Source organism: Pristis pectinata, chromosome 25 (genome assembly GCF_009764475.1).
Source record: "Pristis pectinata isolate sPriPec2 chromosome 25, sPriPec2.1.pri, whole genome shotgun sequence".
NCBI lineage: Eukaryota > Metazoa > Chordata > Chondrichthyes > Rhinopristiformes > Pristidae > Pristis > Pristis pectinata.
In genome coordinates this window covers 10639350-10656326 of record NC_067429.1, presented here as the reverse complement: position 1 = coordinate 10656326, position 16977 = coordinate 10639350, and the positions used below count along the sequence as shown (strand labels likewise).

The window sequence follows — 16977 nt, the reverse complement described above, 5'->3', positions numbered from 1 at the left end:
GGTCTCTATAGCTTAATTTACTACTAACTAGTGAGAACAGTCCAACACCTGTTGCAAAGAAATTTGCAGCAAAAATCACACAGCTTCCTCAAACACAAAATTATCCCTGATTTCAGATGTACTTAAATCTGATGAGTAATCTCCATGTTTGGTTAACAACTAGGTCCATACTTTCCCACTGGAAAAGCTGCATCTTTCCTCCAGAAAATGACACAAGGTCATGATATTCTAGCTCAAAATGAAATCCCACAAGTCATAGTTGTTCAATCCATTTGAGATATCTGCTTCAGATCATGAGTGCGAGTCTTTAAAAAGGAACTTTGAAAGCTCCAGCACTAATTACCCTCTCTAATAAACATGCATATTTGCAACATGTCTTATCTAGAGAGCACCTCCAAAACCATCATACATTTTCCTTTTAAAAAAATAGGAGAATGTCCAAGATTTTCAAAATTTACTCTCTTATTTTTTGATTAAATGAAAAATTAATCAACAGACTGCAATTGGTTATTTAGTAGTCTTCCACCCTGAATAGTGGAGACCGGAATAAACCTTCAAGTTTCAGAAATGTACTTTATTAATATAATTCCAAAAATGATTTTTTTCTGGAGAATTAACCCCACCTCCTATGAGTGCATCTGTTCTCACTGAAGGTTGATGACATCAAACTTACATGTGAGAACTCAAGAACTCATCATATTGATGGCCTATTCTGCAAGTTTCTCTTTTTAAATGTCACCTCTGCATTATTTTCATTTCTGCCACTCTTTTATGGAAAGTTTCTGACTAAACATACATAAAGGACCTCTGTACACAAACACATACATCTGAATAGTGGTTTGCAGATAGTGTGGGATTTGATACCCCTTGAAAAGACTTGCACCATACTTAATTTCTGTTCAGTCTGAGGTCACAGGTAAACAGCAGGTAAAAAGATCCAAGGTAAGATTCTGAAGGTAAAAAGATCCAGAAAAATACTTCCTACACCGCAGATGCCATATGTGTCAATTTGAAAGCACACTCATTTCTCCAATCTCTTCTTCCATCAGTAACACAATTTTGTTGCTGTTCAGTGCTTTCCAACATGGAAAATCTTGGCTCGGTAAATGATTTGATACAGTTTATAGCAAATTCCACAAATCTCTAATTATACTACTCACATCATAATTGGTTTGCTAGGTACCATGACATTGTACAAGCAGAAAGAATTCCAACATGCTACTTGCCAAAATAAAGCACTGACTCAAGTCATGGTACACAACTTTTGCTCTTACTCTGGAGGGTCACCTGTTGAGCCTTTAAAGCTGCAAATGCAACAGTCCTTGCTTTTTCTGCTTTTTCATTGGGATCAAAAATACGAAGCAAGTAGTACAATACCACAGGTTTCTGATTACCTTCAGAAGGACCATGTATGTATAAACAGTGACAGAAAATATGCAAATTACAAAGAACATCTGTATTAATATATACTAACCTGTACTGAGACCAATTCACATCAGTCCTTTAATATGTATGATTTGCATTTACTCTTGGTGTGATAGTGCTTCACTTTTCAAATTCTGGTCCTTGCTTTCACATCCCTCCCTGGCTTCATCCTATCTGTAAACTCCTCCAGCCCTACACCCTCCGAACTCTGCTCCCGTCCATTTCTGGCCTCTTGTGCATCCCTGACTTCAATCACTGACAGTCGTGCCTTTGGCTGTTGAAGCACTAAACTCTGAAATTCCCTCTGCAATCTCTCGACTTCTCCATCTCACTCTCCTCTTTTGAGCTGCACATTGAAACTTACCTCTTTGACAAGGCTCATGGCCATCTGGACTAATATTGGCCTCTGCAGCTTGATGTCAAATTTATCCTGATAACACTCCTGTGATGCATTTTGTGAAGTTTTATTATGTTACAGGAGCTATATAAATGCAAGTTGTTATTTTGACTCAGAGGCAAGAGTCACAATGATATATGTTACACCCTACAACTCTTATATTAAATTATAAAATTATGAATCAGAAGAAGAAAGTGGCTGATTTTATGTTTTTCCCTTACCTGAGCTGCTGCATTTAATTCTCACATCTGCATGTTGATCTGGCCTGGATCTTATAGCTCAGCACACATAGTTAGCTGAGCTGTGACTTTACTATTTTGAATAGCAAAGATCACATGGAGCAATGTGATGCCAGCTGAGCATGAATAACATGTGGATGAAAATCAATACCATCAAGAATTAGTACAACAAACTACTGGGTTGTGTCATAGAAAAGAACCATAGAACATCCTGGCACAAAGGAGGCCGCTCAACTCATTGTATATATGCTGCCTGTTGAAAGCACTATCCAGTTAACCCCATAGTTCAGTTCTTTCTCCAGAGACTTGTAAAATTTCCACCAGATATTTATCAATTTCCCTTTCATAGTTACTATCGAATCTGCTTCACACCACTTCTGCCATTGTATGCCAGATTATAATAACGTACAATGTAAAAATATCATCTCATCTTCTTCTTCCTACCCCAGTAATTTTTTTTTGCCTTTTGTTTACTTCTTAGTGAAACTACTTTCACTACATTCATTATGTCAATCTATATATGATTCTGTTCTATGATCATCACGAGAACATCTTCAAGAAGCGGTGCCTCAAAAAGGTGGCATCCATCACTAAGGACCCTCATCATCCAGGACATGCCCTCTTCTCTTTACTACCATCGGGGAGGAGGTACAGGAGCCTGAAGACCCACACTCAACGATTCAGAACCAGCTTCTTCCCCTCTGCCATCAGATTTCTGAATGGTCCATGAACACATGAACACTTACTCGTTATTCCTTTTTTTTGCACTATTTATTTATTTTTGTAATTTATAGTAATTTCATGTCTTCGTACTGTACTGCTGCCACAAACCAACAAATTTCACATCATACAAGTCAGTATTAATAAATCTGATTTTGATGCAACCCATTATTTCATCATGGTAGTTCTTGGTGGAATTGATGTACATCCTCAACCTTTTACAAGTTCTTTGCTAAAGAAAATAATTATGCAAGCTTTCACCCATGATGTCAGGACTGATGTGACAACTGGTTCTGACCATGATTGTCCATGTTACTGTTAAAGTCCAGAAGGTGCCATATAAATGCCAGTCTATTTTTTCTTGGCATAGTTTCTGCGAAAAAATAGGTACTCACACAAAGTTTGCTCCAACCATTAAGCAATCGAATGAAGACTTTATTTCCTTCTGTTACGTAGACCAGAGAGCCCTCTGGTATCCCAGCAGCAGCCTTCAGCATGAGTTCGACATTCTTAAATACATGGCTCTGTTACAATAAAGAATGCATTAGGCTCACCGTGGAGAAGTACAGGCAGAGCTGTCAATGTTGTACAAAGACTATGAGTGGCATTTTTTGCACTAACATGAGAAGAAGGAGAACCTTCGGAGGACTGAGGATTGTGGAACCTTCTTTTCCTGTCAGTACTCACCCTTCCCCTCTTCTCCTGAAGGCATTGCCCCCTGGCCGTGCCCAATACTGGGGTTGGTTGGCATTCCCCAAGAGCTTGGACAACTCGTCATTACTCAATTATGAGACTTCACAATGAACGTATGCTGTGATGAGGAGGATATCAACTATGCCCAAACGATGATAGTGTCCACTTTCTATCACATCTGCACCTCCAGCAGGCTTGCCAAAGTTCCACAAGAACTGAAAGCTTCAGACAGCAAACTCAGAAGGTGATGGACTTACATTCTGAGTCTGAAAGCCTCCCTATCATCCAGAGGACACATGTCAAGAGCAGAATAGGATACTCTCCACTTACCTGGTTGGATAAAGTCTAAGAAGCTTGACAACGTTCAGGATAAAGCAGCCTGTAATCCATCAGCATGAACATTCACGCAGTTCACCACCAGCTGCACTCTGTGCCACCTACAAAATGCACTACGCAAGGCTACTCTGACACAGCCCTCCAAATCCAGGAACTCTGCTATGAGGAAGGACAAAGCCAGCAGATTTGTGGGAACACTGTGACTGGATGTTCTCTCCCAACTCACACACATCCTGACTTGGAAATCTATTGCAGTTCCTTCGTTACAGCTGGGTCTTTATCCTGGAACTCCCTCCCCAACAGCACTGAAGACAGAAGACAGCCACTCACCAGCACGTTCTCAAGGGCAACTGGGGTGGACAATAAATGCTGGTCTTGCTGGTGACAACCACTTCCCCGGGATGACTGCAAATTGGTTCTTCACTAACATCAAGTTTGTTTACTATTCAGTTAGTGTACTGCAGAGTTCTACTTTTCAGCATGAATGCTGATGCAAAATTAAGTTTGCTGATTCAGTATTTCATTGAGCTACCTCCCTTTAGAATTTTCTGTGTGAGAAATCAACTATTGGCACCATCCCAGAGACATCTGTCTTGATTTCTGAAGGCTGGTTATCCATAGGAAATAGAGTTTCCACTGAAAAATACAAAAGTCCTCATTGGGGCATGGAAGAAATCAAAGATCCTTGGACCATCTCCACCTCACCCCCAACGTTGATCCCCTTCAAGAGTTACAGTTCAGTTGTGAAAGCAGGCCACAGTTTTACATCTTCAATATATTGAGTACTACTAAATGTCAATGAGTAATAAACCAATAATGAAAATATCAGAATAATGTTGCACTAACAAATTAGAAAAGGCATTTATAGTAAATTACCTAGGCAGACAGGCCTTGGAGTTCCTGATGCATTTTTCCAGCATTTCTACTATTATTAAATGAACAAACACCTCAGTGCTTGATGTTTTTCTCCTTTGTGATCTTAGTAACCTGGCTGAATTTATTTTTATTTGCAGCTCTATATTGAAGAAAACCTGAACCTAGGTATTGACCATTTTTGCTGGCTTACCTTTAGGGTGTTGTCAAATGGATTGTCATTGATTTTGGGACCTTGGAAATCTGTGAAGAAACACAATAGTGTCTAATTATGTCTCAGAACCATAAAAAGGGTTGTTGCATTCAGTTTCATTAGGATACCATACCAGAATAGTTTGGGTGATTATTATTCCAGTATAAAATTTCAGTGGAAATTATTTTAGTTATATGTTATTCATGGAATCTTACAGTAGTGTAACACTTCTGTCTGAGTGTCAACACACATTAAGTTAACAACTAAGTCTCTTACCAACTTTTTTGTTGTCTAGGAAGACATCAAATAGGTGACATTTGATTAAACACTATGCTTAACACCATATTTGAATTTATCAACACCCACATGAATATTTTCAGAAAGATGCCCTCCTGCCTTCCCATATGACAAATACAACTGTAAAATGGCATAAAAGTGAAATTTTCACTGCTGGGCCCATTACTTTCAGATGGCACCTGCTAGAATTTAAAAGTTATATGCTGGTGATTTATCCTAGGAATAGCATTCTTATAACCAATATTTGGTGTGTGGAAGGATTAAAGTATTGTCTTAGGCTGCAGGATGATATTGAAGGGCAGAGCAATGGCAGAAGGAATTTAATTTTGATAAGTGCGAGGTGATGCCCTTTGGGAGGCTCGGACACTTGAATGATAGGGCCTTAGGGAGTCTGGAGGAATAGGGGGACCTTGGTACACAAGGCCAATGATTCCTGAAGATGGCAGAACATTTAGATAAGATGGTGAAAAAGGCTAATGGAATAATGCAAGAAACTGCAGAGAGTTGTGGACACAGCTCAGCCCATCATGGAAACCAGCCTCCCCTCCATGGACTCTGTCTACACTTCTCACTGCCTCAGAAAAGCAGCCAGCATAATCAAAGACCCCTCCCACCCTGGACATTCTCTCTTCTTCCTCCTTCCATCGGGCAGAAGATACAAAAGTCTGAAAACACGTACCACCAGGCTCAAGGACAGCTTCTATCCCACTGTCATAAGATTCTTTTACGTTAAAGATGAACTCTTGACCTTGCAACCTACCTCATCATGGCCATTGCACCTTCCTGTCTGCCTGCACTGCACTTTCTCTGTAACTGTAACACTATATTCTGCATTCTGTTATTGCTTTTCCCTTGTACTACCTCAAAGTACTTATGTTTTGAAATGATCTCTATGGATGGCTTGCAGAACTAAGTTTTCCACTGTACCTCAGTACCTGTGACAATAATAAACCAATTCCAATACTCACCCTCATTTGCCTGGACATAAGAGCATGGTACAAACTTATTAAACATTGGGATAGTCCACAGCTGGAGTATTGTGTGCAGTTGTGGTTGCCACACTATAGATAGGACGTGACTGCGTTGGTGAGACTACAGAGGTGATTCACCAGGATGTTGCCTGGGGTGGAGCCTTTCAGTTAGACTAGATGGTTGGGTTTGTTTTCCTTCTAGCAGAGGAGGCTGAGGAGGGCCCTGACAGAAATGTATAAAATTATGATGACCATAGATAGGGTAGATAGTAGGAAACTTTTCCCCAGAGGTATATAAAACTAGTGGCTATAGGTTTAGATAGAAGATAGAACGTAGAACAGTACAGCACAGAAACAGATCCTTCAGCCCACAATGTCTGTACTGTCCATGCTGCCAAATCAAAGTATACCTGTCTGCCTGCACATGATCCATATCCCCCCATTCCCTGCATGTTCATGTCCCTCTCTAAATGCCTCTTAAATGCTACTATCATGTCTGCTTCCACCACCATCCCTTGCAGCACGTTCCAGGCACCTACCAATGTCTGTGTAAAAAAACATGCCCCATACATCTCCTTTAAACGTTCCCCCTCCTACTTTAGATCTTTGTCTTCTAGTATTTGAAATTTCTATCCTGGGAAAAAGGCTCTGACTATTTACCCTACCTATGCCTCTCATAGTTTGATAAACTTCTGTCAGATCTCCCCACAGCCTCTGACACTCCAGAGAAAACAATCCAAATTTGGTTTGTTGACATCAATCGATGCAACAATCCAAGGTTTAGGATAATGGGCAAAAGATTTAGAGGGGATCCAAGGAAGAAATTTTCACTTAGAGTGGTTGGAATTTGAAACATACAGGGTGATGGAGGCAGGTACCCACACAGCATATGAGAAGTATCTAGACAAACAATTGAATCACCCAGGCCTAGAAGGCAATGGACCAACTGCTGGTGAATGGGATAAGTATTAATAAAAGGAGCCAAAAGAAAGTACTGATATTTTTGTGGGCTCCTGAGAAGCGGGAGCAGATGCTGAAACCCATCCTCTGCAATGACAATTCAGTCTTCACAGTGGACCTTGCTCATGCCTAACGCACATTCTGAAGCCTCATGGCATCTAGAGGGTTTAGCACCAGATCTTGCCTGACAGAAATGAGGCTGAAGCCTCTGACTCACAAGGGCTTCTGCTCAGAAGCCATCAACTACACTGAACCCCATTTAGATCATCAAAGTAAATTATAATTTAGCCTTTATAATTACCTTAATCACCTTTTCCTTCTGCAGTAAGTACTAACAGATCCTTTTCAACCTTCAGTTTCTTCACTGTTACATAATACCTACAAAATGACTTTCTAATGCTGAAGATCAAATAGTGATGTTTAAATTGTTGCTTGGTGATAATTATTGCTCGAGAGAGAGAGATGTTTTTTATGCCCTGTTGATCACTGAGTTATTTGACAAAGATCAAAATTATTTCTTTAAGATGATTTAAAGAACCAATAACTGGTTCAATCACCTTTTTTGTGGACATAACTTCCAATAATTTTGCAGAAGCGTTGTAAAACTATCGGTGTAAAGTGTTCATCAGGAAAAGGGGCCTATCTAAAATGGCAGCAAATTAGAAATGAGTCTGGTTATTGAAGGCACTAAAATTAATTTGGAAAAATTGTGGGTTAAAGTATGGTAAGATACTTGGGGACAAATATATGAAATATATAAAAGCTATAATCTTAACATATTTTTGGTTTTGGTTGAAAAATATTCCTGCAACAGGTAGAAGTACCTGGGCTCCTTGTGTTCTGAAGGCCGTTGTGCAGTTCGTGATTCACCTGGTGGAAGAAACACATCAGATTATTGAAGGTGACAACACCATGGGTGACACAATGATGAATAATAGTGAAACATTCACCACAACAAAGAAAGTACAGTGTACTCTCCCATCCTGTGCTGAAGGTGTTAGCCTTTGCTGTGATCTATTTTCATGTCGCCTTGCATTGAATCACAAGTAATCTATCAAAGGAGTGAGGGAGAACAAAGCCTCCACTTCACAGTTTCATCTTGGACTATCAAGTGCTGTAGTTAGTCAGTGCAAGACATAAGATCAATGCACAGTGTACTGTTTGCTCATGAGAGTATCTTGAGAGAAAGTACGTTGGCCAGAAGGTATTTTGGGATCAAAGGATAAGAACTAAAATCAGATGTCTTTGCAGCTTCAGCTTATTGTTCAGCTCCATGATGTTCACTATAATTTATTTACTGTTTATTGTACACCTTGTCTGCCGCATTTACCTGTATAATACCAATGACATCCCTTCAAAAGTAATCTGGCATTAAAAGGTACTTTGGGATTGTGCAAGGACGTGCGTTGATCTGCCTCATCTTCTCTCCAGCTCTTGTTGATACCGGTGGTTCATCACCAATTGGTTTCAGAATTAGACCAATTAGACCCTTTCGTTTCTTGCTCAGAGTCCAGTTGGTCTAATTCAGAAATCAGCTGGTGATTGACCACCAATATCGACAAGAGCTGGAGAGAAGACAAAGCAAATCAACAAGAATGAGGGATGATGATGAGAGTTTTAGAAGCAGATACACTGTGGGAGGAAAAGACTGCTCAAAACTTGGAATAAGATAAAGAAATGATTTTTTTTAACAAAAACAATACTTGCTGGCATTTTGCAGTGAAGTCTTGGAGGGACCGGGAAAACTCTCTACAAAGAACAGCAAAAAAAAATTTAAGTGAAATTTCAAAGCAATTCTATAGGAAAATGATTCAATGACCAAATGGACCTACATTATAAAAAAATGATCCTGGAATTCCTGGTGGGCCTGGAGGTCCTGGAATACCAGGAATGCCTGGTGTGCCCGGAACACCCTGAATAAAACATGAAAAGAAAGAAAAAGTCAAAAGTTTTGAAGAAAACAAGTTTAATTTTGAAGTTTGAAATTAGTGTGTTTGAAAACTAATGATTTTTCACCTTTATGTTTTGATACCACACTGCCAGTTCAAATTTGGAAAGAGGCAGTCCTTCAACATTGGTATGATATTCTGCATCAATCACAGCAGCCTTTGCTTAGAATCTGATTCATCCCACTCTCTGTCTTGAATTTCAAAGGTTTCAGAATTGTTAACCCCTTCCATGGCTCCGGTTCTGATGGATACATGGATATTATAATATATGGAGCCAAACATTTGAATCTACCACAGATAGCAAGATTGTTTATTCTACAGCTTCAAATGAATTAAAGTTTCCATGTGTTTTTTTTAGTTCTTTGTGTCTCTGAGGGAGTGTGTCAGAGAGGGAGAGAGAGTGTGAGTGTTTTTTATGTGTGTGTGTGTGTGTGTGTGTGTGTGTGTGTGTGTGTGTGTGTGTGTGTGCATGTGTGTGTGGTGGGGGAGTGGGAGGTGGTGGCGGGGGGTGAGTGTCTATCTGTAATTTTGCGAATGCACATGCATGTGTATCCCTGGACATTAAACTCTGAATTTCTTTGTCTTCATTCCTAACAGAATTTTGAAGTTCTATAGTCCCTTTCTTGTCACTGACTTTCCTGTGTTCCCTGAGATTTAGGAGAATGAGTGTTAATCTCATTCAAGTATGCTGAAGAGGTTCAGCAAGGTGAATGCTGAGAGATGATTTCCCTCAGGAGCAAAGTCTGGAACTAGAGAGCTTGGTCTCAAGATACATGGTTGGATACTTAGAGCAAGGTCAGGAGGAATACCTTTCACTCAGAAGAATTCTCTACCCCAGAGGGCTCATCACTGAGTAATTTCAAGCCAAGACTCAAAGACTTGGAATTTGGAGGAAAAAGGAAATGTGGAGATTGGGTGGGAAAGTGCTGAGATAGATTATTCACAATCTTGATGGAACTCTTTCAAAGGACCATATGATCTACAATTCCTCCTGTTCTTATTGCATTTTTATAATTTGACTTACGCAGATAGTACAAGGCTCTCCCTTCTCTCCCTTCAGTCCTGGAAGACCCTGTTTACACAAAAAAAAAGTAAAAATAACATTTTAAACACACAAGATCAATTGTTGTTCTTGGAATGCACTCTACACCAACCAACTCTTGAATTATCAATCCTCTTTTTAAGATCTCGCAACTTTCCTTTCAGAAAAAGCACCATAAGTGTTTTAACTCCTGCATCACCTTTAAATTATCATCAATGACTTCTTATTCTGAGTAAATTAATGTGGTTAATTTAATGTGGTTAAAATAAGCCCACAGGTCAGGTCATTCAAAACAAAACTCTGCAGGTTGTGTTGAACAACAAATGATCTCAAAGTATACTCCTGTTTGTCTGGAATCACAAAATACAGAAGGTCCATTTGGCCCATTGTGGCCAGTCTATCTATATGATAGGACTAATTAAGTACTAAAATCCAATAGGAAAAGTGGTTCAACCTTGACTAACAAGAGAAGTTAAAGCTAGTATTAGATTAAAGAAAATGGCTAATAATATTTCCAAAGAGAGCAGCAAGGCTAAAGATTGGGGAAATTTAAGATTTTGCAAAGGAAGACCAAGAAATTAATAAAAAAAACAAAAATATAGAATAATTTGGCATCTTGGTCAGCACAAACATCGTGAGCCAAAGGGCTTGTTCCTGTGTCACATTGTTCTATGTTCTAGAAGAATAATCAAGTGAGAAGCATAAAAACAGATTGTAAAAGTTCTAGTAGAGAAACAAGGGACTGCAGATGCTGGAATCGAGATGAAAAACACGATGATGCTGGAGGAACTCAGCAGGCTAGGCCGTGGAGAAAAGCAGACGGTCAACGTTTCGGGTCAGGACCCTTCTTCAGAACTGAAGACAGTAAAAGGGGAAGCCCAATATATAGGAGGGAAAAGCACAACAGTGATAGATGGACAGAAGAGAGGAGGCAAAGTGGGCACAAAGTGGTAACAGGTAGATGCAGGTAAGAGATAGTGATAGGCAGGTCCGGGAGAAGGAGGGGGGGGGGGGCGCAGATCCACCAGGGGATAGGTCAAAGGTAAGGAGAGAAAGGAACAAAAAGGGGGGAGAAAAAAGAGATAGGATAGGTAAAAGTTTGAGTGACATGTAAAATGGATTATCAAAAGTTAGAGAGGGTTTTTACAGACTGAGAAATCAGAAATTATGTAATAAGGAAATGGCAGAGAAATTAAGCAAATCTTTTGTTTCATTCTTCATAGGAGAAGGCTGTGAAATCTCTGGAAGTAGTGGCAAACAAGTCTAAAGTGTTTGAGGAACTAACAGAAAATAGCGTGAGGGAATAAAAAGGAAATGGAGGTATTAATGTCAGTGAAAGCCAATAAATCCCCAAGACCTGATGACCTGCATCCCAAGGTTTTGAAGGGGATTGCTACAAAGATAGTGGATGCATTGGTTGTCATCTTCCAAGATTCCATTCATTCTAGAACTGTTCCCACAGTTTGAACCACAGCAAATATAAGGCCACTGTTTTAGAGAGAGAAAATAGGAAACTACAGATCAATTAACCGAATGCCAGTAGAAGGGAAAATGAGAGGGCGTGGCAGGTACAATGTGGAAACATATGAGGTCATCCACTTTAGTCGAAAGAAATAGAGTGAAAGGTGTTGTTTTGTGTACATGAATCACTGAAAGCTCATGTTCTGTTACAGCAAGCTAGTAGGAAGGCAAATGGTATGTCAGCCTTTATTGCTTTTGAAGATTTGAATACAAGAGTAAAGATGTCTTACTGCAACTACATAGGGCCCTGGCGAGACTGTGTCTGGAGTATTGTTTAGAATCAGAATCGGAATCAGGTTTATTATCACTGACATATGTTGTGAAATTTGTTGTTTTGTGGCAGCAGTACAGTGCAAGACATAAAAATTACTATAAATTACAAAAATAAATAAATAGTGCATAAGAGGAATTACGAGGTAGTGTTCATGGGTTCATGAACCGTTCAGAAATCTGACGGTGGAGGGGAAGAAACTGTTCCTGAAATGTTGAGTGTGGGTCTTCAGGCTCCTGTACCTTCTCCCCGAAGGCAGTTTACAGGTCAGTTCTCCAAGCTGAGGAAGGAGGGAGTGAATCTGATGACGGAAGGTGAGGGAGGGAGTTGTCCTATGAGGATTGATGAAGTGAAAGTGTCCTATACTCTCCAGAGTTTAGAAGAATAAAAGATAATCCCATTGAAGCATGAAGAATATGGGGCTGATGTTTCCCCTGGTTGTGATATCCAGAACTAGGGGCTATAACCTCAAATTAAAGGGTCAGCCATTCCTGACTGAAATGCTAAGAACCTTCTTCACCCAGAGACTGGTGGGTGTTTGCAATTCTCTGTCCAATATTGACTGTGGATCTTGGCCATTGAGTATCAAGACAGAGAGCAGTAGATTTTTAAATAAGATAAGATAAGATATCTTTATTAGTCACATGTACATCAAAACACACAGTGAAATGCATGTTTTGAGTAGAGTGTTCTGCAGGCAGGCCACAAGTGTCACCACGCTTCCGGTGCCAACATAGCATGCCCACAACTTCCTAACCTGTACGTCTTTGGAATATGGGAGGAAACCAGAGCACCCGGAGGAAACCCACACAGACACGGGGAGAATGTACAAACTCCTTACAGACAGTGGCCGGAATTGAACCTGGATCGCTGGTGCTGTAAAGTGTTCCGCTAACCGCTACACTAAATATTAAGGGAATAAAGGAATATGGGCCTAGTGCAAGAAAGTGGGGCTGAATCCAATGGTCAGCTTTGACCCTTGAATGCCCCAATGAGCATGAGGAGATGAAGAGCAAGTTCCTGCTCCTGTTTCTTATGTTTTGATGCTCTTATAAATACTTCAAAATGTATGGCATTTGAAATTTTTTTTTGGAACGTGTTGTCATACTTCAACTTCTACTTTAATCACATGTATGTTTTGATCTTTATTTAGCACTTTGTATTCCAAGTAAAAAGTCAGTTAAACTTCATCCTATTTTGCTGTGTGTGAGATTTCTTTAATCTGATTGGCTCTTCAGCCAGCTGATGACATCATCAGAACCGGGCACCAGTGATCCTTTTGAACAGATGCCTGACAGTGGCAGGTATAAGAAAAGCAGATAATCACATTATGGAAATTTTTGGATGTTTGAGGGAAGTTCTTTTTCAGATATTGCCACTTTCCCATTGAGGTGACCACTGGCCCCTCTGCCACATTGTCGAAATGTCTCTTCAAATGATATTTTCCTTATTCAAAGCCATGTGTTAACTTAATGGTTCAGCTTCCTTAAACACAACTCCTTTCTTTTTGAGATGCTTTTGCAAGCAGCCCAGCGCAGAAACTTTCTCTGACAACAATGAAATACAAAGGCCTCTTCAAACCCATCCTAACCAAACCCACATCCAATGTTGAATCAACCTCCCATGAAAATCAGAGGCTTATGCATTGAACTGTACTGCTGAGGTCATTAAACACATTCAGGGACAGGAATAGCCGGTTTTGCTTTCTCAACCATCACAACAACTTGCGTCCATATAATGGGCCAGATTGCACTGACGGTCAGGCAGCACCTTCGTATAGAAGTGCATGGAAGTGTTTCCCAGACTTCCATACTTGCACACTGCAGCGCAGAGGTATAGAACATGCTGCAGGTCAGATAACTGTACATCTGACCTCCTGTTCTCCCTCGTATTTCACCACTGAGGACAGGCTGCTTGTAATATGTTGAGTCAGGGAACTGGATACACATCATATCTTGTCCCCCAGCTGCTATGAGAGGTATAAGCAAAGGTCAGCCCCATTCATTAAAACAGGGTGTCCAACCTTCACTAAGATGTGAAGTTAATGTTCTTTTTAACTTTATTTTGATTAATATTAATATTTTAAATTAATTTGCATGCATTGAATGTGTTTTAATAAATTTGTCTTTATTCATTAATAGTTTTTTTAGTTAGTTAAATGAGTCATATAGTTAAAGACGGATATGCAGAAATAGGCTACCGGGAAAGTCTGGGGAAAAACCTGAGAGTCATAAAGTCATAGAAGAACCTTAGAGTTATACAGCACGGAAACAGGCCCTTCTGCCCAACTGGTCAATGCCGACCAAGATTCCCATCTAAGCTGGTCCCATTTGCATGCATTTGGCCCATATCCCTCTAAACCTTTCCTATCCATTTACCTTTCAAACGCTGTCAATGTACCTGCTACAACCACTTCCTCTGGCAGCTTGTTCTATATACTGACCACCCTTTGAGTGAAAAAGTTGCCCCTCAGTTTCCTATTAATTCTTTCCCCTCTCTCCTTAAACCTATGCCCTCTAGTTCTTGATTCCCCAAACCCTGGGAAAAAGACTGCATGCATTGACCCTATCTATGCCTCTCATGTTTCCAAGATTTCTAGTTTTCTTAGCTTCAGAAACCTTCCATCTGTGGGCCAGCTGCCCCTCATGGTTTGGTCATCGTGAGAGACAGGAACTCTGGAGCTACATGCCCACTGAAAGGTAAGTGTGGTTGAAGGCAAAAAGGTGGTGTGGGCCAGGTCAAGTACAATCTGGCCCAATGCTTTCAGATAAGATAAACAACTCAAAGGTTCGACCAAAGGCACAAGAGAGACTGCAGACGCTGGAAATCTGGAGCAAAACACACAAAACACAGACATAGGTTTAAGGTGCTGGGGAGTAGGTATAGAGGAGATGTCAGGGGTAAGTTTTTTACTCAGAGAGCAGTGAGTGCATGGAATGGGCTGCCGGCAACAGTGGTGGAGGCGGATACGATAGGGTCTTTTAAGAGACTTTTGATAGGTACATGAAGCTGAGAAAAATAGAGGGCTATGGGTAAGCCTAGTAATTTCTAAGGTAGGGACATGTTCGGCACAGCTTTGTGGGCCGAAGGGCCTGAATTGTGCTGTGGGTTTTCTATGTTCTATGTTCTAAAATGCTGGAGGAACTCAGCAGGTCAGGCAGCATCTATGGAGGGAAGTGAACAGTCGACGTTTCGGGCTGAGACCCTTCATCAGGACTGGAAAGGAAGAAGGCAGAAGCCAGAATAAAAGTGTGGGGGGGGAAGGGGGAGGAGCACGAGTTGGCGGGTGACAGGTGAATCCAGGTGAGGGGGGATGGTAGGTGGGTGGGGGAGGGAGTGGGGAAGTGGGAATGATGTGAGAAGCTGGGAAGTGATAGGTGGATGAGGCAATAGGCTGAAGAAGATGGAATCTGATAGGAGAGGATGGTGGACCATGGAATAAAGAGAAGGAGGTGGGGAACCAGAGGGAGGAAGATGTGGGTGAGGAGCAGGTCGTGCGGGCAGGGGAGGGGAAAGGGAAGGGGTAAAGAGGCCAGAGGGATAAGGGAAAATAATGGGGATGGGGGGGACAGAGGGGAGAGGTTGATGGAAGTTAGAGAAATTGATGTTGATGCTGTCAGGTTGTAGACTACTAAGATGGAATATGAGGCATTGTTCCTCTAATCTGTGTCTAGCCTCAACGTGGCAGTAGAGGAGGTCGTGGACAGACATGTCAGTGTGGGACTGGGAAGTGGAATTAAAATGGCTGGCCACTGGGAGATCCTGGCTTTTACGGCAGACGGAGCAAAGGTGCTCGCCGAAGCAGTCACCCAGTCTGCATCAGGTCTCACCGATGTAGAGGAGGCTGCACCAGGAGCACCAGATGCAATAAATGACACCGATGGATTCATGAACGTGAGGTGAGGCAGCACACAACCCTTAACCCCCTTACCAATCTGCCTTAAATACACCCCATGACTTGGGCTCCACATCCCTCCATGGCAACAAATTCCACAGATGCACTACTCACTGTCTGAAGAAATTCCTCCTCAGCTCAGTTCCAAAGGGACGTCCCTTTATTTTGAGGCTATGCCCTCGGATCCCAGACCTACTAACAGAAACATCCTCTCCACGCCCCCTCTAACCAGGTCTTCCAGTATTGTAGAACATAGAACATAGAAAAACTACAGCACAATTCAGGCCCTTCGGCTCACAAAGCTGTGCCGAACATGTCCCTACCCTAGAAATTACTAGGCTAATTATACAGGGTAAATCTCTCCTTCATCTGCCTCAGTGGACTACACAATTTTCCAATCTGCACACACCATCTATAGCTTTCCTGAGGGAGACTGGCCAGTTAAAGGGAGCTTTCACCCAAGCCTATTGCATACTGTCTAAACTTACTCCACGTATAAAACTTTACAAAGTGAGCAGGCTTTCAATCTATCAGTCAGGTTGGAACTCCTGAATAAGAAAATGCCACAGTTCCAGAGGTGAATCCCAATGCTGATAACATTTACCTGGTCATAGGAAGAGTCAAATGTTTTCTGAAGTGCTGTACCGGGTGGGCCGGGAGGTCCAGGAGGACCACGGGGTCCTGGTGAACAGACACATTCCTTCTCACAGACTCCCTGTATCACAGGTCATGGAAACATAAAGAACAAAGGAACACAGTTATGGCACGTAATGAACACTAGACCAACACTGCTCGCAAAAACATCCTCAGACAGGCATTCATCAATCTGTGTTTAATTACTTTAAGTATTTACAATGGGTCAGAAATGCCCTTCAAGTCCACAAATCCCAGTCGGAAAAAAAGGTAGACTGTGTTAATGTAAGGACAGGTTTATTTTCATCAACATCACACTTAGCTAGTGAGGGCATAAAAATCATTAAGATTAAATGCAGACTGGGCGCTCGAGTTACTGAACCCCTTGTTCAGTTTGGAGCTGAAACCCTGCAGTTTCTGTCTTCTACCATTTTAATTCTCTATCCCATTCCCACTCTGACCTCTCTGTCCTCAGCTTCCTGCACTGTTCCGATGAAGCTCAATGGAAGCTCAGGGCACACTTCAGCTGGGCACATGACAGTCTTCATTGGAAGTACTGCTT

At 41.2% G+C, this 16977-nt stretch overlaps 1 protein-coding gene across 1 annotated transcript in view; it reads right to left on the bottom strand.

Moving 5' to 3' along the window:
• LOC127582816 (collagen alpha-1(XVIII) chain-like) overlaps positions 1-16977 on the bottom strand; it is a 90249-nt gene that overhangs the window by 10573 nt on the left and 62699 nt on the right. The window contains exons 15-22 of the mRNA XM_052038382.1: positions 16387-16497; positions 10078-10125; positions 8937-9017; positions 8812-8853; positions 7929-7974; positions 4877-4926; positions 3177-3305; positions 1790-1867 (exon numbers count right to left, since the gene is read on the bottom strand). Coding sequence (XP_051894342.1) covers positions 1790-1867; positions 3177-3305; positions 4877-4926; positions 7929-7974; positions 8812-8853; positions 8937-9017; positions 10078-10125; positions 16387-16497 — 585 coding nt within the window. The remainder of the gene's footprint in view (positions 1-1789; positions 1868-3176; positions 3306-4876; positions 4927-7928; positions 7975-8811; positions 8854-8936; positions 9018-10077; positions 10126-16386; positions 16498-16977) is intronic.